The 24,958-nt window shown below is 50.7% G+C and overlaps 2 protein-coding genes across 7 annotated transcripts; both read right to left on the bottom strand.

Moving 5' to 3' along the window:
- On the bottom strand, positions 1-7,790 carry RBM42 (RNA binding motif protein 42). Of its 5 annotated transcripts, none has more exons than XM_081215601.1 (10): positions 7,547-7,790; positions 7,167-7,311; positions 5,776-5,860; positions 5,606-5,680; positions 4,042-4,107; positions 3,789-3,943; positions 2,959-3,294; positions 2,523-2,640; positions 342-536; positions 1-250 (listed from the first exon to the last, which is right to left on the bottom strand). In XM_081215601.1, the coding sequence occupies exons 1-10, from the start codon at positions 7,672-7,674 to the stop codon at positions 138-140; spliced, it is 1,416 nt and encodes a 471-aa protein (XP_081071727.1). In that variant the 5' UTR covers positions 7,675-7,790; the 3' UTR covers positions 1-137. The 5 variants fall into 5 exon arrangements, with proteins under 5 accessions (XP_081071727.1, XP_081071728.1, XP_081071726.1 ...); XM_081215602.1 differs by having other exon boundaries at positions 3,789-3,940; XM_081215600.1 differs by having other exon boundaries at positions 3,789-3,964; positions 7,547-7,789.
- A 7,288-nt stretch (positions 7,791-15,078) lies between these two features.
- HAUS5 (HAUS augmin like complex subunit 5) lies at positions 15,079-24,631 on the bottom strand. Of its 2 annotated transcripts, XM_081215594.1 has the most exons (20): positions 24,494-24,582; positions 23,839-23,971; positions 23,673-23,735; positions 23,548-23,580; positions 23,392-23,416; positions 22,688-22,793; positions 22,449-22,608; positions 21,883-21,952; positions 21,709-21,791; positions 21,159-21,216; positions 20,885-21,009; positions 20,617-20,698; positions 20,360-20,490; positions 19,968-20,130; positions 19,670-19,750; positions 19,423-19,568; positions 19,051-19,162; positions 18,841-18,973; positions 17,452-17,584; positions 15,079-17,292 (listed from the first exon to the last, which is right to left on the bottom strand). In XM_081215594.1, the coding sequence occupies exons 2-20, from the start codon at positions 23,859-23,861 to the stop codon at positions 17,175-17,177; spliced, it is 1,845 nt and encodes a 614-aa protein (XP_081071720.1). In that variant the 5' UTR covers positions 23,862-23,971; positions 24,494-24,582; the 3' UTR covers positions 15,079-17,174. The 2 variants fall into 2 exon arrangements, with proteins under 2 accessions (XP_081071720.1, XP_081071719.1); XM_081215593.1 differs by lacking the exon at positions 23,839-23,971 and having other exon boundaries at positions 15,080-17,292; positions 24,494-24,631.
- Between the last annotated feature and the right edge of the window lie 327 nt (positions 24,632-24,958).

Raw genomic sequence — 24,958 nt, 5'->3', positions numbered from 1 at the left:
CAAGGATGGAAATGAACGTAAATTTATTGAAACTGGTTTTGGGGAGGGTGGGTGGGTGGATAGTTGAGGATTTTCCAAAGAACGGTGGGGAGGAGCCAGCGCCCGGCCGGGTGGGAGCGGGTGCCCAGCCACAGACCCTATCTCAGGCCCAATTTCTTCTTCTCCTTTTGCTTCTTGCGCACCACGTCCAGGTTCCGGTCCTTCCACATGCTCTTGCGCAGCTTGATGGGGCGTGAGCCCACATACTTCCCTGTGGGAGGGAGGGTTCATGGTCAGGCTTGGGGTCAGGCTCAAGCCAGATGCCTGCCATGCCCACTGACCCTAGGGAAGGCTGCACCCACCATTCATCTCACGCATGGCGCGCACATAGTCGCTGGGGTCCTTAAAGCTGACGAAGCCATAGCCCTTGGTTTTGCCCGTGCGCTTGTCGCGGATCACCTTAGCCTTAAGGAAGGATGGGAAGCGGCTGAAGGCTCGTGCCAAGATGTCATCATTCACCTCATTGCCCAGATCCCCACAGAAGATTCGGAAGTCATCTGGGGTTGGGAGAAAGGAGGTCAGAGGATACAGATGTCTGGCTCAATCTTATTTAAATGACCCCACCTTCTCTGGAAACATCACCAAGCCCTCTTCCTCTGTATGCCCAGCAGTCTCTGCCTGCGGCCCTCTTGGACATAACAGCCAATGCCTGTATAGTATTTACCCTGTGCTAGGCTCTCTGCTAAGCACCCATGAGGTTTTAACACATCTGGCACTCTCCACAACCCTTTACACCAAGGCACAGAGAGGTCAAGTCACCTGCCCCAAGTTAATCAGGAAGCGGCAGAGCCGGGACAAGAACTCAGGCATCTGGCTCCAGAGTCCTCACTTTTAACTAACTGCCCTGCCGTGCCCCACCCCAGGGCCAGCTCAGCCATTCCCACGATGAAGCCCCTACCTTCGTCATCCCAGCCCTGGCCTGTCCTCCAAGCCCACAGTATCCTTTGGTCTCCTGAACACCTCCCCATGGACATTCCCTGGGCCCCTGACACCCACTGGCTCCCATAATGGCACCCCGGTACCACGGACTTCATTGTTCCTCAGCTCTGCTTCCTCTGCAAAGCCCACTCTAATCCCCCTTGAGTCCCTGAAACCTGAACATACTGCCTGATTCTTCTCCAAGGGCAACTTCAGCTCCCATTCCTGGACACATCCCCTGGGCTGGGCCTGAGCCTCGACCAAATGTGCTCAAGCCCAAAGAATCCCTTCCCCCATGAGCATATACTATTACCATCCCCTTGTTGGAGATGAGGAAAATGAAGCTTGAAGGGCTAAGTGACTTGCCCAAGGTCACAGAACTAGGGCCTACAGCCTGCACTGGCCACATCTGGGCCGGCGCTGCCATGGCTCTGGCCTGGGGTGGGTAGACGGTTCCAGGGAAAGAGGCAGAAGTCAAGGACTAGGATGGGAGGCAGGCCCCTCCCCTTGGCTACCGCTGTGGCTGCCCCATAGCTCTGGTGGTGGCTGAGGACACTCTCTGAGAACAAGTTAGTTTACCCCAGGCAGAAATAATCTGACAAACTTAGCGGGTGGGACCTTCTACAAACCAACCAGTCTGAACACTTCAAAAAACTATTATACATAAGACAAAGCAGTGGGAGGGAGACAATTCTCACTAAAAAATAATCTAGTGACACAAAACTGCATGCATCTTCGTTCGGGGGAAAAACAGCTCTAATATAGTTTGGGGACAATTGGAAAAATATGAATATAAACAGAATATGAGATGCCACAGAATTACTGTTAATTTTCTTAGATGTGTTAATCATGTAATGATATGAAAGAAAATACCACTTTTCTTAGGAGATGAATACTGAGGTATTTAGTAGTGAAGTGATAACTTCATTTATAATTTATTTCAAATGACTGAGCAAAAACCAAAAAAGATACAAACACATGGAGAGTTAAAGTGAATACAGAAAAGTGTTAATCGCTGAATCTAGGTGGTAGATATATAGTTGTTAACTGTGCAGTTCAGTATTTAAAATTTTTCATAAAAAGTTAGGAGACAGGGCTTCCCTGGTGGCGCGGTGGTTGAGAGTCCGCCTGCCGATGCAGGGGACACGGGTTCGTGCCCCAGTCTGGGAAGATCCCACATGCCGCGGAGCGGCTGGGCCCGTGAGCCATAGCCGCTGGGCCTGCGCGTCCAGAGCCTGTGCTCCGCAACGGGAGAGGCCACAACAGTGAGAGGCCCGCGTACCGCAAAAAAAAAAAAAAAAAAAAAGTGAGGAGACAAAAGAATGCTCTTTCACTTTTAGCAAGCCAGGCCCCTCAAGAATGAAACAGAGGCCAGAAGGTCCTAGGCGCCAATCCCCTCCACCAAGTTCTGTTCAGTGGCCGGGCGGGGGCCTGCCCCCCGGTGTCCTAGTCTGGCTCTCCCCGGGGTGGGCTAACAACAGTGCTGCCCTGCAGAAAGGTGTGCAGTTGCCTGGGTCGCCTTCCCTTGGTGGAGGAGCACAGACCCTGCACTCGAGCCCACTTACCTGCATCCCACTCCAGCAGGCTGGGGTCCTCCCAGCTGCTCCCAGCTGCTGTGCGAATGCAGCGTTTCGATTTCTCTGGCTTTCCTTTCTTCTTGTCCTCACCTAGAGGCTCTGGGACCTGCAGAGAAAAGGGATGGGGTGCAAAGGGCTTGATGCTGGAGTCTGCTGGACCCGTAGGCCCTCTTCATGTTCTCCCACTTTCCTCTGCCCGCCCGGTCCTCCCGCCTCCATAGCTGGGGCACTGGATGTGCTGCTGGGTGTCAGGTGTGTGTGTCTGCCTCCCTCTTCCCCATGTCCTCCCAACCCCTCCGATTTCCTGGGTCCCTCCTACCTCCACAGATAGAAGATGGCATGTATTTCTGCGTGAAGAAGCCCCGGGGCTCCTGTCCGCCCCATCAACCCTTTCTGTGCCCCCACTGCTCTGTTCCCTGCCTACCTCAAGAGCCATGAGGCCAGGGGGTGGCTCAGGCCGAGGGGGCCGGGGTCTTGGACGCAGGGACAGGAGCTCAGGAATGCGCAGCGGGGGCAGTAGGCCTCGCACAACTTCCAGCGGCAGGGGCAGGGGCTCAGGCTCGGGCAGAGGCATGGCCAGGGCCAGTGGCAGGCTGGGCCCAATGACTGCAGGGCCAGCTGGGGTGCCCCCTGCCCCCACAGCCACCGCGGCGCCAGCCTCCTCCAGCCCGGCCGCTGCTGCCGCCGCCACGGCTTCCTCCTTCTCTTTCAGGCCCAACCCCAGGCCGAGGCCCAGCTCTCGGGGTGCTGCCGGCTCTTCCTGTAGGCAAAAGGAGGGCGTGAGGGGGGCCAGGTCACAGGCTCAGACCTCACTCCCACCTCCATCCTGTACAACAGAGCAAGGGCCTGGGCACCAGAGAGGAGGCAAGAGACACCTAGACAGGGAAAGGAGTCTCTAGTTAGAGACAAACACAGGGACAGAGAAACACAGGCAGAGAGACAGACAGACACAGGGACAAAAAAAGACATGAAGACAGAAAAACAGAGACAATCAAAGGAAAAACAGAGATACAGAGAGAGAAGTACACCTGTACCTTGTGTTTGCTCTCTGTACTTTCCTTACAAAAAGAAAAACACAGAAAGATATGGCCACAGAAGGAAAGGGGGAGAGACAGACAAAGTCAGAGAGAGTGAGAAGGCAGAGACATGAGAAGCCACGGGAAAGGCAGACTTGGTAGACACAGCCCACCGGGCCAGGATGAGGGTCTCCCTGCCCACTGCACCTCTGACCCTCAGTTCCCTGTCCACACTCACCAGAGGAGGCCTCAGAGCAGCCATGGAGCCCAGAGGGGGCCCCGGGGCCCGAGCCATCGGTGGTAGCATCATAGGTGGTCCAGGGGGGCCAGGCAGAGGGGGGCCCACGAGGGCCTGGTGAGGGGGCCGCAGAGCCATAGGGCGGGGGCCACCTGCTGCGGAAGAAGGAGCAGAATCTGTCAGGGTGTTAGTGGGGAAATCGGAGGGCTTGGGGAGGAGTTACGTGGCAGGATGATGACCCTGGCCCCCTCACCTGCTCTCTGTAGCACGTGAGGGATGAAGGCTGGATGCAGAATAGGGGCCCTCTGGGGGGCCGCAGCTGTGGGAGAGATGGGGGTGTGTGTCAAGGGGGACTGGGGCACTTGGGGCAAGGTGTGTGCTTGTGGGTACTCTCAGAACCAAGAAATCTGGAGAAGAGCCTGGGGAGCCTTCTGGGAGATACAGGGCTCTTTTCATTTGTTCATTCAGCAAAAACTTACCACTGATGATTTCCTCTGGGCCTGGCCCTGTCCTGTGCAATGCTAGGGACACACCAAAGACCAAGGGCTCTAAGGGAGCTCCTGGTCCAGAGTAGGAGAGAGCGGACCTATCATCAGAGTGACAGCCAGAGAGATCAGGGCTGGGATGGGGGAAAGCCCAGGCAGGGTGATGGAGGCTGGGAGTGGGGAGCCCAGGAAGCAGTGGGAGCTCAGAAGACCTATGCCGGGGGGACTAGAGAAGGCTTCCTGGAGAAAGGGACCTGTGAGCTGAGACCCAAAGGATAATGAAGAGTTGGTCAGGCAAAGGGTGAGTTTGGAAATATTACTGGCAAGGAGAACATTTTTAAACAAAAATTTTTCCCTTTTCAGTTTAGTGTAATCGTAATAGAGGAAGTTAGAGTTGGAGAGCATCATAGGAGAATGGTCAAGAGGTCAGTAGGCATCCAAGCAGTCTTGTTGGCTGAACTGTGTATGTCCTCTGGAGGGCACTGGGGAGCCACAGCAGGGTTGGAAGCTGGGCAGGGGACTATGTCAGATATGCACTTTGATCAAAACCATACTAAAGTGTAGGAGGTGTTAAACCTTCTCAGATATCAGATAAAAAAGTGTAACAGGATTTAAGTAGCACAATTAACAAGTACAATCTAATAGAGATCACACCAGAACTTTACAGAACACATATCCTTTTCATACACGTAAGGAAATACTAATGTCACAAAAATTGTGTGTATAAAGGTCATCAACAACACAAAGTAGGAGTGAGTGACCTGTGGAGAGGATAGATTTTAGTTGATTTTGGTTAGCTTGATTTGGGTTTAGTTGATAGGTTTTGGAAGATTCAAGTTGGGTGACAATGAGCAGGGGAGAGAAGGGACCTCAACAAGAGCCAGCAATGTTTGGGGCTCCTGAGGAGGAAATGTGGATCTCTCTCTGCAAGGGGCTGGGTGATGTAGGGTCTTGACTGCCACGTGAGGAGCACAGGTGCTTATTTGATGGTTTGTTCATCCCATCAACAGAGAGCATGTATACTTACTAGCTGGCATGGACCTTATATTTTAAAGAAAGCAAAAGATGATAACCGTAATAAATAAATTGTACAACTGTTCTAAAGCATGAAGTGCTATGAAGAAACATAGCAAAGGGTAAGGATTAGGAGTGACAGTAAGGGGGGTGGTTTGCAGTGATCAAGTGAAGCCTTACTAATGCCAAACGGACAAAGTACACGATCAGGTTTATGCTTTAGAAAGACGATGACATCATGGGGATGAAATGGAGAGGGCGAAGTAGTTGAAACAAGAGTGCTTGGTGAAATGTGGGATTTCCTGGCCCCAGACCTACCTGCTCGCCGCAGGAACATGGCTTCTCGAGCCTCTGGACTGTCCAGGTGACTCCGATCACCAGGACCAAAGCCAACTGTTGGGAGGGGAGAGATGAGGATGGTTGGAGGAAAGTCCCAGGCATCCCCTTTTCACCACCCTGCCTCCCTCACTCCACCACTCCTTACTTACCTGGGCCCACAAAAGGTGGGCCACCCACCATGGGAGGAACCACTGTGGCTGCAGCGGCTGCTCGGGCTTCCAGAGTCTGTTGGACCTGTTGGAGAGGAGGCTGGGGTGAGGGGCCTGATTCAGTGCCCCCAAGTTGCCCTGGCAGGCTCACCTGGGAGGCCAAGGGTTTCGTTCTTTGCACTCTGTGGCTATCTATCCAACTTTAGGTCTCAGCTAAAACATCACTTTTCAGAGAGGCTTTTGGGATCACACTAGCCGAAGGTGTCCTTAGCCCCTCCCAGTTGCAACTTCTCTCATCATCCTGCTTCATCTTCCCCAAAGCACTTAGCACTACCTGAAATTATGTCTAGCGTGTCCTCCTTCTCTCCCGTGCCACCACCCTGTTCCAAGCCACCATTATCTCTTGCCTAGAGTATTATGGTGGCCTCTTCCTCAGACTCCTTGATTCTGCCCTGGCCCCTTACAGTCTGTCCTCCAAACACAGGCAGAGCGACCCTGGTGACAGACATCTAAGTTGGATCACACCACCCCACTGCTCAAAACCCTCCAACTGCTTCCCATCTCAGTAAAAACCAAGGTCCTTATGATGACCAACAAGGTCCTACTAGATCTGTCTCTATCACCTCTCTGTGCTGATCTCCTCCCACCCTCTTCCTTGCTCACTGCATTCCAGCCACACTATTCTCCCTGCTGGTCCTTGAACATGTCAGTTATGCACCTACCTCATGGCCTTTGCATTGGCAGTTTTCTCTGCTGGGAATACTCTTCCCCCAGATATCTGCCTGGTTCCCTCAGTCATGCCCTTGATATCTTTGCGTAAATGTCACCTCCTCAGAAAGGCCTTCCCTGATTGCGCTGATAAACCTCTGCCCTTCTTACTCTACTTTCACCTGTCTCTCAGTAGTAAAATGTAAACTCCAAAAAGGTAGTGATTGTTTTTCTGTTTTGTTCTCTGCTATATGCCTAGTGTCTAGAATAGTGCCTAGTGCAGAAAAGGCACTGGAAAATTATCTGTCGAGAGAATGGACAAGTTTCATTTACTTGCTCTCTTTTTAGTAGTCTCTCTCTTCACTACTCATATATACTTAGCTATGGAGCTCTTGAATGTGACTAATGATACTGAGGAACTATTTAACTTTAATATGAATTTTAAATAAATACAGAACATTTCCATCATTGTAGAAAGTCCTACTGGCCAACATCATCTAGAATAAAAGCTCCCAAAGGGCAGAAATACTGTTTGTCTTAGTCACTACTGTGTCTTCAGTGCCCAGCACCTGAAATATCTGTCACACTAATTAATCAACAAGCCAACATGTTAATAGCTCTCTGTATACAGGCACTGTGTTCAGAGGCAACGTGCTCTATTATATGCGTTAGTTCAGCCATACCTGCTGGTATGTGTTGGTGGCGATAATTGGGCGGATCACAGGAGCTGCTGGGACTTGCATTGCTTCTACCGTGGGGACGGTGGGCACCGCAGGCACAGCAGTTGGGATTCCTGTAACCGGAGCCCCCAGAACCTCCTGCTCAAACCTGGGGTGGGGGCAGGACAGACACCACAGCTCAGGACCTTGCACCAATTCTGGAACGCTGGGTATATCGCGACAGCGCCTTCACCCCTGCCAAGCTCTCCTTCTTACTCCCGCCCCCACAATCCCGAAAGTCCCATTTCCCCAAGATAGAGCCATATGTCGGGCCTATCGTGGCCTGGAAGGTCCAGGGCTCTGGCTGTGGGGCGGCTCTTATCGCGCCCTGTCGCGGGCCTTACAGGGCCATCTCCGCCTCCATCTCCTTCAAGCGTTCCTCGCCGCTCTTGCCCGGGATGCCAGCACCAGGGCCCGGGACCACAGGTCCTCCTGCACCCGGGAGTCCCGGGGCTGGCCCCGCCCCGGCCATCGCTGCTGCCGTCGCTATCGCCGCTACTACCGCCTCAACTCAGTCGCCTCCGCCGGTTCCGCTGTGTACTCCCTGGCTTCGTCAGGGTGGGCGCCAGCGGATGACGTCTCAGAGAAAGTGACGGGCGCCGGTACATGACAGCATGCGCCAACGGGGCTCGCCAACGGGGATCGAGGGCCAATGAGAACCCGGCTACACCCGAAGGGCCCGCCCCAAGGAGGAATATGGGCCAATCAGAGTGCCGGAGAACGAGTTTTACGGAAGAATCTGAGTCTGTGAGAGTGCAGCCGAGCGAGACCGCCACCCCTTCCTGGAGGAACACGGGCAAATGAAAGTGCTGTAAAGTCAGTTGTCCCCGTTCCTGAAGTGGAAACTTGATCTTTAAGAACTCAGGAAAGTTCGGAGGTCCCGCCCTTGCTACCGCGAGGCCCGTTCCGGAAGTTTTAAAACACACTGAAATCCGAATCATCCCAGGGCAGGACGAGGCTGGATATAGCTGGGGGCCGTGGTCGCCCACTCTGGGGTAGACGGACACGCTACCAGACAGTGAGTCCCGGAAAAACCAGGGACATGATGTGGGAAGCTCAGATGAGGTGCCTGACTCAGGCTTCCTGGAGGAGGTGACGTCTGAAAACTTCTGCTGGATGAAAATGAGAGAGATTCTGGGTAGGAGGAATACAGTTCATGCAAAGGCCGAGAGACAGTTGACAAATGCGCCACCTCAGAAGGTCAGGTGTATAGTTTCGGTGTCTGTGCTTTCTAGGGACACAGCTGACCCCTCCTTTTTTTTTTTTTTTTTTTTTTAGTCCTCAAAATGTTTTATGAATATTTTCAAAAATACACAACAGTAGGGAGAATAATATAATGAACATCCACGTACCTCTCAACAATTACTAATATTCTACCCTTCTTGTTTCGTCTGTACTTCTTTTATTTTTTTGCTTTACATTATAGCAAATTCCAGACGTCTATCAATTCACCCATAATTGCTTCGTGATGTCTCTCTAACATAAGGAGTATTTAAAAGGAAACAAAACAAAAACAGCATTTGCACACCCAAGAAAATGGGTATCTTAGTATCATCTAACACCCAGACTGAGTTCAATTTTCTCTGCCTCAAAATGTCTTTAGACAAGGGACTTCCCTGGTGGCGCAGTCGTTAAGAATCCGCCTGCCAATGCAGGGGACACAGGTTTGAACCCTGGTCTGGGAAGATCCCACATGCTATGGAGCAAAAAAGCCCGTGAGCCACAACTACTGAGCCTGCGCTCTAGAGCCCGCGAGCCACAACTACTGAAGACTGTGCACCACAGCTACTGAAGCCCGCTCACCTAGAGCCTGTGCAGCAAAAGAAGCCACTGCAATGAGAAGCCCGCGCACTGCAACAAGGAGTAGCCCCCGCTTGCCGCAACTAGAGAAAGACCGCGCGCAGCGATGAAGACCCAACGCAGACAAAAATAAATAAATAATAAAAAACCCCAAAACTTAATGTTACCGCTTGGACTTGGTTTCTTGAAGCTCCAGTTTGAATCAGCATAAATGAATGCTTTGTTAAAATACTTTGTTTGCTTCTGTGCTAGAGGTGTTATAAGAAAAGAATAGGATGCCTTAAAAAATTATTATTAACTGGAGTCTATACTTTATTCAATTTTCCTAGTGTTTATCTAATCTCTTTTCTGTTTAAGCATCCCATCCAGGATAACACATAACATTTAGTTGTCTTGTTTCTTTAGGCTCTTCTTGCCAGTGACAATTTCCTACTCTTTCTTTTTTGTGACTTTGATAGTTTTGAGGAGTACTGGTCACGTATTTTGTAGAATGTTCCTCATTTGGGATCTGTCTGATGTTTTTCTCATTATTAGGCTGGGGTTATGCTTTTTGCGGGGGGAGACCACAGAGGTAAAGTGCAATTTTCATCATATCATACCAAGGGTACATACTATCAACATGAATTATTATTGTTAACTTTGATCTCCTGAAGTAGCACTTGTCAGATTTCTTTACTATAAAATTACTTTTTAAAAACTCCCTGGGCTTCCCTGGTGGTGCAGTTGTTAAGAATCTGCCTGCCAGCTCATGCAGCTCAATATCAAAAAACAAACAACCCAATCCAAAAATGGCCAGAAGACCTAAACAGACATTTCTCCAAAGAAGATATACAGATTGCCAACAAACACATGAAAAGAGGCTCAACATCACTAATCATTAGAGAAATGCAAATCAAAACTACAATGAGGTATCACCTCACACCAGTCAGAATGGCCATCATCAAAAAATCTACAAACAATAAATGCTGGAGAAGGTGTGGAGAAAAGGGAACTCTCTTGCACTATTGGTGGGCATGTAAATTGATACAGCCACTATGGAGAACAGTATGGAGGTTCCTTAAAAACCTGAAAATAGAACTACCATATGACCCAGCAATCCGCTACTGGGCATATACCCTGAGAAAACCATAATTCAAAAGGAGTCATGTACAACAATGTTCATTGCAGCACTATTTACAATAGCCAGGACATGGAAATAACCTAAGTGTCCATCAACTGATGAATGGATAAAGAAGATGGATGTGGCACACACATACAATGGAATATTATTCAGCCATAAAAAGAAATGAAATTGAGTTATTTGTAGTGAGGTGGATGGACCTAGAGTCTGTCATACAGAGTGAAGTAAGTCAGAAAGAGAAAAACAAATACCATATGCTAACACGTATATATGGAATCTAAAAAAAAAAAAAGGTTCTGATGAACCTAGGGGCAGGACAGGAATAAAGACGCAGATGTAGAGAATGGACTTGAGGGACACAGGGTAGGGGAAGGTTAAGCTGGGACGAAGTGAGAGAGTAGCATTGACATGTACACACTACCAAAGGTAAAATAGATAGCTAGTGGGAAGCAGCTGCATAGCACAGGGAGATCAGCTCGGTGCTTTGTGACCATCTAGAAGGTCGGGATAGGGAGGATGGGAGGGAGATGCAAGAGGGAGGGAATATGGGGATATATATATATATATATATATATATATATATATATATATATATATATATATATATATGTATAGCTGATTCACTTTGTTATACAGCAGAAACTAACACAACATTGTAAAACAATTATACTTCAATAAAGATGTTAAAAAAAAAAAAAAGAATCCGCCTGCCAGTGCAGGGGACACGGGTTTGAGCCCTGGTCGAGGAAGACCCCACGTGCCGCGGAGCAACTAAGCCCGTGCGCCACAACTACTGAGCCTGCGCTCTAGGGTCCGCGCGCCACAACTACTGAAGCCCTCGCGCCTAGAGCCCGTGCTGCTCAACAAGAGAAGCCACCGCAATGAGAAGCCCGCGCTCCGCAACGAAGAGTAGCCCCCGCTCGCCGCAACTAGAGAAAAGTCCGCGCACAGCAACGAAGACCCAACCCAGCCAAAAACAAACAAACAAACAAATAAATAAATTTATTTTAAAAATAAATTAAAAACTCTCTTTTTATGCTCTTTGGAAGGAAGTTACTATGCACAGCCCATACTTAAGGGGTGGAGTAGTTAAGCTCCACCTCCGTGAGAGTGAGATATCTACATAAATTATTTGGAATTCTTTTGCACAGGGGATGTCTATTCTACCCCCTTTATTTCGTTATTAAATCGTTTGTATCAGTACGGACTCATGGATATTCTATACTTTCGGTTATTATACAATACCACTTTAGTTATTTTGCTGCTCAAATTGTTCCAGCTTTAAAAATCCTATTAAAGTCTTTTTTTTAACCTGAAAATTTCCCTTCTCCTGCCTTTTTCTTGCTCCCTCTTTTCTTTCTTCTCCCCCCACCCTCTCTTTTTTTGTCTATTTGTTGCAGAAACTGATCAATTGTCCTATAGGACGTCTCACATTTTGGATTTAACTAATTATGTTTCACTTGTTCCTCACTGCCTCCTCTCCCTTTCTTATTTATTGCAGTGACAGAAGCTTGATTAGATTTAGGTTTAATTTGGTAAAGGAATAATAAGAGGTAATCCTACTGTATCCCATCAGGAGCACATGGTATCTGGTTGTCCTCCTTTGGTGATGCCGAGATTGATCAGCAGTGTCATCCTGTTCCATCCATTTAAAAAAGCTCAATCAACCTTTCCATTAATAGCTTTAGCAGCACTTGATCATCATTACCTGTATCTATTACTTATTAACATATGGAAGATAGTGGTTTTTGAATTTTATCATTCGCTCTGAAATTATTAGTGACTTTTATAAACGTCCTCCTTATCAGGAATTGGGTTACTTGTTCACATACAGGAAAGAAGACAGAAAATGCTTGATTCTTTCCCTATTTTATGTTGGCGGGGGGGAAAGAAATGAGTTGGTTACTAACACACTTCAAAGGTGATCAGTGAGGAATGTGCGTGTGAATATCAATATGAACTGACATTTTCAAACATATTTATGTGCTTCAAGTCATTGCAGTCATTCTTTTTCTAAAGATTTATTTATTTATTATTAATTTATTTATATTTATTTTTTTGGCTGCATCGGGTCTTAGTTGCGGCATGTGGGATCTTGACTGAGGCACGCGGGATCTTTTGTTGCAGCGTGCAGGCTCTTCCTTGTGGTGTGCGGGCTTCTCTCTAGTTGTGGCATGTGGGTTTTCTCTCTCTAGTTGGGGCACACAGGCTCCAGGGCAAGTGGGCTCTGTAGTTGTGGCGCATGGGTTCCAGAGCGCGTGGGCTCTGTAGTTTGTGGCACGCGGGCTCTAGTTGAGGCACGTGGGCTCTATAGTTGTGGCACACGGGCTTAGTTGCCCTGCGGCATGTGGGATCTTTGTTCAAACCCGCGTCCCCTGCATTGCAAGGCGGATTCTTTACCACTGGACCACCAGGGAAGTCCCCATTACAGTCATTCTAATTGCTGCTCAAAATGTCCCATCTTTAGCCAGTGGCAACGCCTTCATACTGACTCCTGAGTCCTTTTGACTCAATCCCAGTAGTTTTGGAGGACGTCCTTGCTCTCTGGTACAAAATGCTTCATACTCAGTTTGCACATTTCCTGCCCAAGACCTAGAATCAGCTATTTCCCCAAGGATCCCTGGTTCCTTTGAGTCAGAAATGGTATTTAGAGGTCACAACCTGGGCACTAGGGTTGCTCATTGTTACTGCGTTGTCATATGTAGAGCTTTTCCGTGGACTTAGCTAGGGAATATATATATATATATATATATATATATATATATATATATATATATATATATATATATATATAACATATATATATATAAAATACATATATATATATATATATATATTATTCGTATTATAGTTTAGAAAGAGAAAACCCCATGAGTTCATTCTAATATTTCCAATTCAAATGAAAGATTACGGGGTATTACTTCTTTGATTTTATATCTGTATCTCTTTTCTTCTTCTTTTAAAAAATATTTATTTATCTATTTGGCTGTGCTGGGTCTTAGTTGCGGCAGGTGGGGTCCTCACCGACACGTGCGGGATCCTCAGTTGCGGCATGCAGGATCTTTTAGCTGCAGCATGCGGGATTTTTAGTTGCAGTATGCGAACTCCCAGCTGCCGCATGTGGGATCTAGTTCCCCGACCAGGGAGCGAACCTGGGCCCCCTGTACTAGGAGCCCAGAGTCCTAGCCACTGGAGCACCAGGGAAGTCTCGTGTATCTCTTTTCATTTGCATTAAAAACTTAGTCCCCAGTAACATTAGCATAGCTACATATTTGCTTTAGTCTAATATATAATTTCAAAATATATGATGTTGGGTCTCAAAATTTTAAACTATGTATTTTACTAAAATAAAAAAATCAGTATTATTATAAACAATAAGACTATGTGAAATTAGGTTGCAGACATCATCCTTAATATTTCAACACACATTCTCTAAGAACATTCTCCCACTTAACCACGATACCATTATCACACCAAAAAAATTTTATAAAGATACAGTATTATACAATATACCAATCTCTCATTTCTCATATTCAAATTTCCCCAGTTGACTCAAAAATGTACTTTCGCGGGACTTCCCTGGTGGCGCAGTCGTTAAGAATCCGCCTGCTAATGCAGGGGACACGGGTTTGAGCCCTGGTTTGGGAAGATCCCACAGGCCGCGGAGCAACTAAGCCCGTGTGCCACAACTACTGAGCCTGCACTCTGGAGCCCCCAAGCCACAACTACTGAAGCCCACACGCCTAGAGCCCGTGCTCTGCAACGAGAAGCCATTGCAATGAAGAATAGCCCCTGCTCGCCGCAACTAGAGAAAGCCCGCCTGCAGCAATGAAGACCCAACTCACCCAAAAATAAATAAATTTAAAAAAAATTTTTAAATGTACTTTCTGGACTTCCCAGGTGGTCCAGTGGCTGACTCTCACTCCCAATGCGGGGGGACCCAGGTTTAATCCCTGGTCAGGGAACTAGATTCCACATGCCACAACTAAGACCTGGTGCAGCCAAATAAATATTTTAAAAAAAACCAACCCAAACCCCACAAAAAACAACCCTCCAAACCAAAAAAAAAAGCCCCCAAAATGTACTTTCAAACGCAAATCATTAAAAAAAAAAACCCTTAAAACACCCCACCATGATTCAATCAAGATTTTGCATTGCATTTGGTTGTCATGTCTCTTTTAATCTAAAACAATCCCCACTGTACCCCCACTGACTTTCTGAAGAATATGATCTAGTTGTTTTGTACAAGGTCCCACAACTTTTATTTCACCCAGTATGTCTTTGGGATAGATTCCTTTAAGTAGCATTGTCTGGGCAAAGAGTAAATGCTTATATCATTTTTTTTAATTAAAAAAACTTATTATTTTTTGGGTTTTATTAATTTTATTTATTTATTTATTTTGGCTGCGTTGGGTCTTCGTGGCTGCGCGCGGGCTTTCTCTAGTTGCGGCGAGCGGGGACTACTCTTCGTTGCGGTGCGTGGGCTTCTCACCGTGGTGGCTTCTCTTGTTGCGGAGAACAGGCTCTAAGCGCGCGGGCTCAGTAGTTGTGGCTCACAGGCTCTAGAGAGCAGGCTCAGTAGTTGTGGTGCACGGGCTTAGTTGCTTCGCGGCATGTGGGATCTTCCTGGACCAGGGCTCGAACCCATGTCCCCCATATTGGCAGGTGGATTCTTTTTTTTTTTTTTCTTTTTGCGGTATGCGGGCCTCCCACTGTTGTGGCCTCTCCCGTTGCGGAGCACAGGCTCCGGATGCGCAGGCCCAGCGGCCATGGCTCACGGGCCCAGCCGCTCCGCGGCATATGGGATCCTCCCAGACCGGGGCACGAACCCGTATCCCCTGCATCGGCAGGCGGACTCTCAACCACTGCGCCACCAGGGAGGCCCCAGCAGGTGGATTCTTAACCACTGCGCCACCAGGGAAGTCCAATAAATGCTTATAGAGTTTTGCTGGAGATCATCCCACAGATATTCCATATTGCACATCCACTGATATATCAGAGTGCTGTTTCCCATAGCCTTACCAACAGAGGGAGCTGCCAAAATTACAGGTTTCCTTTTTCCAAGTCTGGTAGGTGAGAAATGTATCAAAGTGGGGTTTTAATTTGCTTTTTTCTTACAGAGTTTGAACATATTTTCTGAGAACTGTCCATTCATATATTTTTCCATGGACTTGGAATTTTTCTTTTCCACTTTGACACTACACACACACACACACACACACACACACACAACCTTTTATGTTATAAACTGCAAACATTTCCCCCCCAATTTGTCATTTCTTCTTACTTTGCTTTTTTTTTTTTAAGCATGTAAAAGTTTCTTTTTTTTTGTCAGTACTTCCCCTTATTGCATCTGGATTTCAAATCATATTTAGGAAAGTTTGTCCAACTTCTAGTTTATAGAGGAATTCACCTTCATGGAGCTCATATTTTGTTTGAGGACAATAAAAGATAAAGTAAAACAGCGTATGTTAGAAGATGTGTTATGGAGAAATACTGAGCAAGGACGGGGGTAAGGACCCTCATGTTCAGTAGGGGGTGGCTCGGAGCTGAGATGAAGGGGAGGGGGGACACTAAGGTGGCACATAGGAAGGCAAACATGTAAAGACTGGGAAAGAGTAGCCAGGGATAGGAGAACTGGGAGAGTGAGGGTGCTCTGGAGGCCAAGAGAGGAGTTATGGGAAGGGAGGTGGAAAATCAGGTTTAAAATCTCGAAGATGTCCAGTATCCCTAATTTGTAAACTAACTGCAACCCCAATAAAACCCCCATCTATGTTTGTATTTCTTCTGGAATCAGGCAAATTGGATATAAAGTTCACTTCATTTGGGAGAAAAACATAGCAAGAGACAGGGACACATTGAAAAATAAGAGCAAGATGGCAATCAGCCATTTCAGGTACTAAGACATATTACACAGCCTTTATAATTAAAACACTGTGGGGATGGCACACAAGAGTCAGACAGACAATGGACTTGGAGAGAGCACAGATGCAGCCAAATTAATCATGGAAATTTAGTGTATGAAAAGGTGGCATCTCAAATCACCTAAAACTACTTTATAAAGTTTAGGTATGTAAAGTTCTACTTTATAAGTTGAAGATATTCACAGTGAAATGCAGCGATCTAATCAGTACGGCTAGATTAGTTCTGAAAAATCTATACACCTGTGTAACCCCACCACCTTCCACGTACAACATATTCCCAACTCGAGAAAGTCTGTCTTCTCCTTGGTTGATCCCTGCCACCCAGCCCTCCTTCAGAGGCAATCACTGCTCCGAATGAGAATTTTAATAAGTGCTAGTGAGATATATTTAAAATAAGACAAAATTGAATCCATTTGGATAAATTCCAAATGGCTCAGAGATTTAAAATTTACATTTACAAAAGAAATTGTATAAAACTAGAAGGCAATGTCATCTCTTAAAACTTCCCCTCTTCCAGCAGCTGCACTGCCTCCTCAGCCCTCACACCAACACAGCTGAACTCAGGGCCTTTGCACGTGCTGTAGTCTTCCCCTCTGCAAGCCTTACTCAGATACACGTGTGCTTCCTTCTCTCTCTACCTTTACAGAGTGTCACCTTTGCTGGTAGCCCTCTATTTAAAAATCACACCACTACAACTGCTTTTTCTCCACAGCAGTTCTTCCACATACTAAATATTTTGCTTACTTATTTTGTCAGTGGTCTGTTCTCCTGTCCTAGAATGACAGCTCCCTGAAGGCTGGGACTTCTGTCCACTTTTTTCAGTGCTGGATCCTCAGTATTTAGAGCAGGTGCTTGATTACTTTTTGTTGAGGGTAAAAGTGACGAGGAGAGTTTCAGGTAGGGTGGGGCCCACAGTACCCCATTCTCTTGGCTTTAGCGGGATGATAGGACAGTGGCAAGGCAACCGAGAGGAAAAACAGAACAACCTGTGAAGGGGGACGGCAGGTGTGGGGAGAGACAATGGGCTGAGGCATCCAGGCAATGCTTTCTTCCAAAAGTCTTATTAAGGGAAGTGAAGTGTTGGGGTGAACAAATGCGAAGCTCTGGACTTCTTTTTGAGCCACCTCTTCATCTGCACAGCTGCTGCAGGGTGCCTTGGGCCTGGAGCCAGCGCAGCTGCCACTGGGGCAGGGACAGGCCTTGGCAGAGCTCCCCGGAGAGGGCGGCTTGTCCCGGCTGCTCCCACCTGGAGAAGGGGATGGCATAAGAGGGAAGGCCTGGACCTCCAGACCTTCACTGGCCTCCACTCAGCACCATGCTCTGCTTGTCATCAGCGCCCCCCTGCCCGGTCTAAGTTCTGCCTGTTCCGCCAGTCAGCCCCCACCTCATCGTGTCCCCCTCTCACCAGTCCCCCACAACTCCCTGCAGCTCGGGGATTCGCTTCAGTGCTTGTTTCAGCAGGTTCTCCAGGCGCTTCAGAGCCCGCCCCAGGTTCTCTTTCTGCTCCTTTTCCTGGGATGCCCAGATCTGCAGCAGCTCTGCAGGTTAGAAACCCGGGGGGCAGCAATGAATCCTCTGGCTCCCTGGTGCCTTGCAGCCAATGGGTCACCAAGTCTCCAATCATCTAGTCTTCACCTGAGCATCTCTCCTAATCCTCTCTCCTCCCAGGTCCTCTTACCACGTGCAAGCCCACCATACCTCAGGCGTCATTCTGAATGCCTTCCTCCCTCCCCCTGATGGCCCCTAAGTCTCCATGGCCCAACCCTCAGTGTCCTCCCTGCTTCCCTACTTGTCCCCCAGCCTCCCTCCTTGGGCCCAAACCTCAGCCTCTTACTGGTCCATCCTTCACATGGCAGACAGAGTGATCTCACAGCCTAAACCTGATCCTTTCCCTCTCCTGCTTGGAACCCTGCAAGGCTCCCCAGAGCCCCAAGACAGAGCCCAGGCTCTCAGCCTAGTACTTGAGGGGTGCATCACATGGCCTCTGCTTACTACTCCTGAGCAAAACCTCACCTGTCCCCCAGGGCCCACTGGAGACACCATCTTTCCTCCTGGACAGCTCTCACCTCTTTCCCCATTGAGCTCTCAGGGCCAGCACATGGCACATACCCAGCGAGTGCTTGCTAAGTGAATCCAGAAATAAATGACTTTTCTGAGTTTCGGCTTCCTCTCTGTAAAGTGGGGTCTTATACTCCCTTCCCTCATGGTAAGGACTGGAAGACACTGTGCATGTGCAGATAACAGTGACTAGAATCACACCAGAGACAGAGTGCTTACTGTAGCCAGGCATGGCTCAATACCCTGTTTGGGTCACCTGACTGAATCTTTCCAGCATCTCTGTAAGGTCTTATGATTATGCTTATTCCACTGAGGAGGAAACTGAGGCACAGGGAGATCACGCAGCAAGGAAGAGGTGGGGCTGAGAAGAGAATCCAGGTAGTTTAACTACACAGCCCAGTTTTTAACTACTCAGGTATACTATTGTTTGGTGATGGATGAGTATTTGGCAATTCAATGAGCAGTGCTGCCTAATGGTTAGGAGCACAGACCCATGTTAGATGGCCTGGATTCAAATCCAAGCTTGGCTGTCTGGGCAGCTACCAAGCCTTCTGCTTCTCAGTTCTCTCCTCTGTAAAACGGAGAGAACCCCTGGGCTGCTGTGCAGATGAAACTAGTGAGCATGCTCAAAGCACTCAGCACACTGTATAAGCAGTGGGTATTTGTGATTTCTTCTGGATGCTGATGGTCCTGGGCAGGGGCTGGGATGCTGCATAACGAAGCAGGGCAGGCCTACCCTGGGCGGATGGTCCTGGCGGCAGGCTGGTCTTCATGTGGAGCAGATACCAGCATCGGAGACTTCGCTGGCCCTGGAGGAACAGAAGGTCCTGGCGAAGAGAGGCAGCCTTCGGGAGGAGCAGCTCCGGAGCCTGGAGGAAGGGGGAAGGACAGTCAGCTGGGGTGGGGGTAGGGGTGGGAAGACGGGTCCTAAGGGACAGGCACTCACCTTCCCTGCGGGCAGCCCCAGTGTGTGGCTCAACATGATGAGGCTGGAGCCTCTTGGGGATGCAGGATGCAGCTGGTGGATGGATGGCAGGACCGTAGGGAGGGGCTGCAACCTGTGGGGGAAAATCCAGGTTGGGTGGGGCACTGAGAGGGAGGCTTGGGTTCCAGAGGCTCTGGGGGCTGGGAGCTGGACTCAGGAGGCCCAGGAACTTGGAGGTGGGTCTGAGGACTAGGATTCCAGAATGGGGCTGAGGACCTGAAGGTGAGGTCTGGCAGCCTGGGAACACTGGGAGGACTGGAATTGTTTTTTTGGAGTGGGCCCAAGGAGCGACAGTCATCCATGGCAGGGGACATGGTGATGGCCCAGTCTCACCCTCCAGGGCTGTGCCGCAGCAGGGTGCCAAGCATAAGATGGGGCAGATGCTGGGTTTCCTCCTCTAGACACCGAAGCAGCTCCTGGCTCTGTGGTGCCACCATCTCAGATGTGGGGACCACTTTTTGCTGAACCAAAGCTAGCACCTGTGGGGAAGGAAAGGGATGGGAAGGGCAGTGTGAGGCCGCTTAGCCCCCTCCCTAGGAGACCCAGCCCTACCCAGAATTTGCCCCAACTCCCACCTCACCTCCCCAGGGCTCCGGCACAGGCTCGTCTTGCTGGCTGAGTTGCCCTTGATGAGCAGGCGGACCTGTTCCTGTGTCTCCTCCTAGGCAACAGAGAGGTCACGGAGATGGGCTCCTTTTCCTTGTCACCTTCCAGCCTCTGCCCCTGCTCACCCCTTTGCACAGGTCCTGATTCCTCTTGCGAGTCTCACCCTGGCCCCCTCCCCTCACTAGGAGGCCCAGTTCTGGATCTTAAGGGTCCCAGCCTCACTCTGGCCCTCCACCAGGCCCTGCCACTTCTCCCAGAGTCCCGCCTCTCACCACCAGTTGGCGCCAGTGCAAGATCCGCTGCTGTTTGGCCTGGAGCTCCTGGAGCAGAAGCTGCCGCTGCCCAGCAGCCTCCTCCAGCTCCTTGCTCATGGCATGCAGGGCCTTGAGTTCTGCCCACAGGGCAGCGCTCCGGAGCCCCAGCACCAATGCTTGCCTGGGGCACGAGTAGAAAAAAGCAAAGGAGAAGGAAGGTGACTAAGACTCACCGTGGAGGAGGGAGATCAGATCTGCAAGGATGCACAAGGAGCCATAGCACAGGGAGACAAACCAGGAGAGCTAGCAGGGATGCAGAAACAGGAGCCACAGGTGCAGAAAAAGTCCAATAACCTGAAACCTCTGGGAGAGAGATGGCCTAGAGGCCTCTGCCCATGGAGACCCCTCACCTCTCGCTGGATCCCACGGTACATCTCTCCATCTCCTCCATCAGGCCCTGGAGGTGCCGGGTCAGGATTTGATGGTCCTTCAGGAGGGGGCCCCGCTGGGTGACCAGCGCAGCCACAGACTGCCAGCCCTCCTGGAGCGAGGCGCAGAGTCAGGATGGGCATGGTCCCTGGGGTTGGGGGCTGGGGGAGGGGATCGAGTGGGTTGGGAAGGGGATGGAGTCCTGGGAAGGATCCTGGGAAGGAGTCCTGGGGGTCACCTGGATGAGATGCACCATGGACGGCAGGGCCTGGCTGGAGTCGGGCCGGTCTGGGGCCTGGGAGCTGAGAATAGGGTCCGAGCTGCAGAGAGAGGAGACCTGTCCCCTTGCCTGGGTCCTTGGGGGTAACCAATGTCAGCCCACCTGCCAGATTGGTTACTGGATTTCAGTTCCACCCCCATCAGCAGGTCACCCTGCCTGGTCCTGACCTGTCCCAATTTACCCAGCCCACTGCCCTGCTCTGACTGTGGGAGCATCCACACCGCACCTGGCTATCTCTGTATCTTGGAGCTCATCCACAGTGCACAGGGACTGGATCTCTGCCTCCCGCTCTGCAGCCAGATGTTCCAAGGCAGCCAGGATGTGGCCCGGAGGGTGGTTTGTCAGCAGTGTCTGGTGAGGAGAGGAGTGAAGTCAGGGCAGGATGGAGGAGGGCTACGAGCTGGGACTCCATGGAGAAGGGGAAGGGATCAAGAGTTAGGTCCTGGCACCGTGAGGTTTACATGGGGCAGAGGGTGTGGCCTTTTTGAGAGCCCCCTCACCTCCACTGAGCTAAGCCACTGCTGGTAGGAAGTTCCAAAGAGATCATCTCGAGGGGTCCTGTGGAGTTGGCGAAGGGGACAGAGAATGTTACAGAACACATCAATTCACCCTCTAACGATCACCACCACCCTATAAGGTAGGGGTTGTCATTATCCCCATTTTAAGGATTGGAAACCATGTTCTTTCTCTACGCCTGTCAGACTTGAGTTCCCCACTTAATACCAACTCGCTGGTCTTGGGCCCCTTCACGTGTGCTGTTTACCTGGAACACCCTCCCAAACGTTTACCCTCCTCACCAGAGAACCCGTCCTGTCTCCTTAGCTGGGTAAGGCGTTTCATTTGGGTTCCCTGCGCCTCTCAGGCCTCCCCACCCTCTGACAGCCCTAACTACCTGGGTTGTCACTGTCTATGATGGTCTGTTTCCCTCTTTTCCCAGCCTGTCAGGGCAGGGCCGGGGCTAACACAGCCCGGAGGCCCAATGTCTGTAACAAGTGACTACCCCCAAAGCCCAGGTTCTCTGCATGGTCTCGGGGGTTGAGGGATACTCACGGAACGCTGCCTCCCTTGGCCCGAGGCATAAGGAGCTTCTGCAGGAACTGGGTCCGGAGGCTGCAGGCTGTTCGGACATCGCCCTGTGAAGAAGAGAGTGTAGCATGAGGAGGGCCCAGAGGTCCACCGAACCCCAGGCTCCCCACCATTTCCCCCACGGCCCAGGACTCTTACCAGGACCACAGGCTCCAGGCCCAGGGCTGCGGATGTCAAGGGTCCAAAGTTTATATCCACTTCGGCCTTCCTGGAGAGAGGAGTGCAGCTGGGGCTGAGGTTCCTGGGAGGAGGGAGCTGGCAGCACAGACGCCTGCGTCCCCGCCCCCTCTTGCTGCCAGCGCAGCCAGCCTGGATCTCAGCGGCCAACCCCGCCTGAGACCACTGCCATCTCCTGGCTAGATGACTGCCTTAACTTCCTCCTCGGTCTCCCTGCTCTTGCCCACTGCAGTCTGCTCTCTACCCAGTTGTCAATGATCCTATTAAAACCTCAGACGGATCATGTCACTGTTTTGCTCAAAACCCTTGAAAACAATGTGATGTGTCCCCATTACACTCAGAAAAACGATAATGGGTATCAGCACTCTTCTAAGCACTCCGCGTGATTTGACTCACTTAATTATCATACCTACCCTATAGAGTAGGTATTATTATTATCCCCATTCTATAGAACTTAGAAACTGAAGTCTTTAAGAATGTGTCCACCCAGCCTGGTGAGGGCTTCTCCCTGGACACCTGAGGCTGACCTCTCTATGTCCTGCAAATGCTCGAGTTGATTCTGCAGCTGCTGCATGGGACCTTGGAGCCCACGCTGCTGTCTTTGCATGGCCCCAGCTTGGGCCCGGAAGAGGAGAGCACGACGCTGGGTGTCTTGCATGCTCTGTAAGGCCTGCTCCATGGCCATGTCTGTGAGAGGAACAGGGGCGGCCATCAGTACTTTCCTTAACCCCGTTCTGCTGCCCATCTGTCCAGCCCCATGGGTCACCCTGAGCCTCAGTCTCTCGCTCCATCAGCTCCAGGCTCTGGTCTAACTCCAGGATCTCTGCCCGCAGGTGGGCAACAGCGGCTTCCAGCTTCAACTTCCGACGGGCCTGGTGGAATCAGGTACAGGGTCAGATGCATGGCCTGGCTGGGGCTCGGCCTGGCCTGACTGCCCTGTGTGGAGCAGCAGTCTCTTACCTGCCCAGTTAGGTGGCAGAGGGTTTTCCCTAGGCAGTTTCGGTGCCTGAACCTCTAGGACCAGAAGAACACTATGGTACTATCCTGTCCCCCTCCTTCCTCCTGGGATTGCCTCATCTATCCTCCCACCCTGTTTCTCGTCTCTGTCCCAGTCCTCATCTCCCCACTGAGCCCCACACCTGGGAGTCCTGAGGTCTCCTGGAAGCCTCTCCCGCCCCAGATGTCACCTGGGCACCATGCACACATTGGGTCCCATACTGGTCTCAGTATCTCTCCCAAACCACTCTCTTCTCCCACCAATCTCACCAGCTTTGAAGCCCCATATCCATGTCCCCCCAACCACAGCTCATACCTTCTCCCCCTAGACTGTAAGCCCTGTGAGTGCAGGGATCAGGGCTGTTTTGTGACACAGTGACCCTAGCATCACCCAGCATAAGGCTGGGGCTAGAGCAGAAGGTCTACAAGTCCTCTTTTTGGATGAAAGAAAATCTTGCAGCACATGCTTCTCACCTCTGGACTGTCCTGGTGGCCATACCTGAGGAAGTGAGGCCAGAGTTAGAGGATGACAGGGACTTCCGGGGGAGATGGGAGGTTGAGGCTGTGGGCGGGGACATGGCTGGAGGGGGCTGGGGAAGACAGGAGGGGCCAGCTTTGAGGACCAGTTACCAGAGCAGGTTTCCCCGGATCTTCTTGACATTCCTATAGTGGAGAGGCAGGAGGAAGGGGAGTTACTGTGGGACTCGCCTAGGTCCCCTCCCCTGCCACAGCTTCCCTCATGCAGCCAGGCTCACCTCTGGCTGTGCACATGCCGCAAGACGTAGGCCCAGATATCGGCCCCCTGGCCCAGACACAGCCTGTGGGAACAGTATGTAAGGGGATGCCTGGGACGTCACACAGGGTGGAGGATCTTCATTCGCTGGGTGGTGGGGGGTAAGGTCTTTACTAGGGAATTCTCACCTCTTGGGGGAGGGAGGGTACATACTTTTGGGGGTAAGGTATTTCCTCCTGGGGAGTTCTCAGTCACTGAGAGGGTGGGCTTCTCACTGGGTGTAGGGGTATTCTCATTCCATGGTGGAGTGCTCCCTTTCTCCTGGGAGAGGGTTATCTCCAGTCACTTCCAGAGGTGGGGGTGAGGGCTATACTGCCTGGAAGGGCTCTCTCATTATCAGCTGTGGGTCATCACTCCTATACATTCAATCTTCAATGGGGTGGTCTTTGCTGACTCCAGAGGGTCCTCACTGGCTGGGCTGGGGTGTGTGGTGGGTGGTGAAGTGCTGCAGGGACAGCCTTACTCTGGAGATCCAATTTCCCCACCGGGAGGGGGCCTTCATTACTAACTCATGAAGGATCCCCACTGGTGCAAGGGACCTCATTCTGGGCGGCCTCACAGGATGGGCGCGGGAGTGTTGGAGTCACCGCCAGGACGTCCTCACACAGTTCAGGATCCCCTGCCTGGATTTACTACTCGGGGGGCGGGGGCGCCCTCAAGGGTTATTCTCACTCGGGCAGAGGGGGATGGGGAGGGCGGCGCGTCTTAGATGAAGATGTGGTTCTCACTCCCCGGGACTCTATCTCCAGGGTGGGGAGTCGTCACTCCTAGAGCGGCCCTCACCTGCGCAGCGTCGACTCCGGAGCCCGGGCAGCCACGGGCGCCTCCATCTCTTCCGCCGCCCAGCAGCCTAGTTCCCGCGCTTGCTGCGCTAACTCCATGACAGCGCCTCAGCCGCCGCCTCCCGCCCCTTCTTCAAGTGCGGCTTCCGCCTCTGACGTCACGAGTGCACCGGAAGTGACGCCATCGATCGCCAGACAGGCTGGGGCTTTCCGGCTCTGCAAGGTCTCAGAGCCGACCTGCGTCTGTCATGCTTGAGGGTCCGGTCCCTCTGAGTGGAGGTGAAAGGGGCGTGGAGAAACGGTGGGGACCGCTAGCCTTCTGCGTCCTCCTTCCTACTACCATCTGTTGCCTAAGAGACAAAAGGTCCCCAATGCCTCCCTTCATTTTCTTGACAAAATGGGACTTTCATCCCAGGAGGATGAGAGTCAGGCGAGGAGATGCCAGATTTACTGCTTTTTGATTTCA

Source organism: Mesoplodon bidens (genome assembly GCF_964165515.1).
Source record: "Mesoplodon bidens genome assembly, chromosome: 18".
NCBI lineage: Eukaryota > Metazoa > Chordata > Mammalia > Artiodactyla > Ziphiidae > Mesoplodon > Mesoplodon bidens.
Note: the sequence above shows the minus strand (reverse complement) of the source record. Positions and strands in the feature narration are given on the sequence as shown.

What these genes read in the sequence shown, in the direction of transcription:
- RBM42 (XM_081215600.1), bottom strand. Translation starts at nt 7,674, where the DNA reads ATGGCCGGGGCGGGGCCAGCCCCGGGACTCCCGGGTGCAGGAGGACCT. An exon ending in CTGCTCTGAGGCCTCCTCTG is followed by an intron (nt 3,295 to 3,788) that starts GTGAGTGTGGAC and finishes TTTTGCCTACAG; the next exon opens with GAAGAGCCGGCAGCACCCCG. An exon ending in CGCCATGCGTGAGATGAATG is followed by an intron (nt 251 to 341) that starts GTGGGTGCAGCC and finishes TCCCTCCCACAG; the next exon opens with GGAAGTATGTGGGCTCACGC.
- HAUS5 (XM_081215593.1), bottom strand. Translation starts at nt 24,591, where the DNA reads ATGGAGTTAGCGCAGCAAGCGCGGGAACTAGGCTGCTGGGCGGCGGAA. An exon ending in TGCACTGGCGCCAACTGGTG is followed by an intron (nt 19,751 to 19,967) that starts GTGAGAGGCGGG and finishes TCTGTTGCCTAG; the next exon opens with GAGGAGACACAGGAACAGGT. An exon ending in CTGCGGCACAGCCCTGGAGG is followed by an intron (nt 19,163 to 19,422) that starts GTGAGACTGGGC and finishes TTTCCCCCACAG; the next exon opens with GTTGCAGCCCCTCCCTACGG.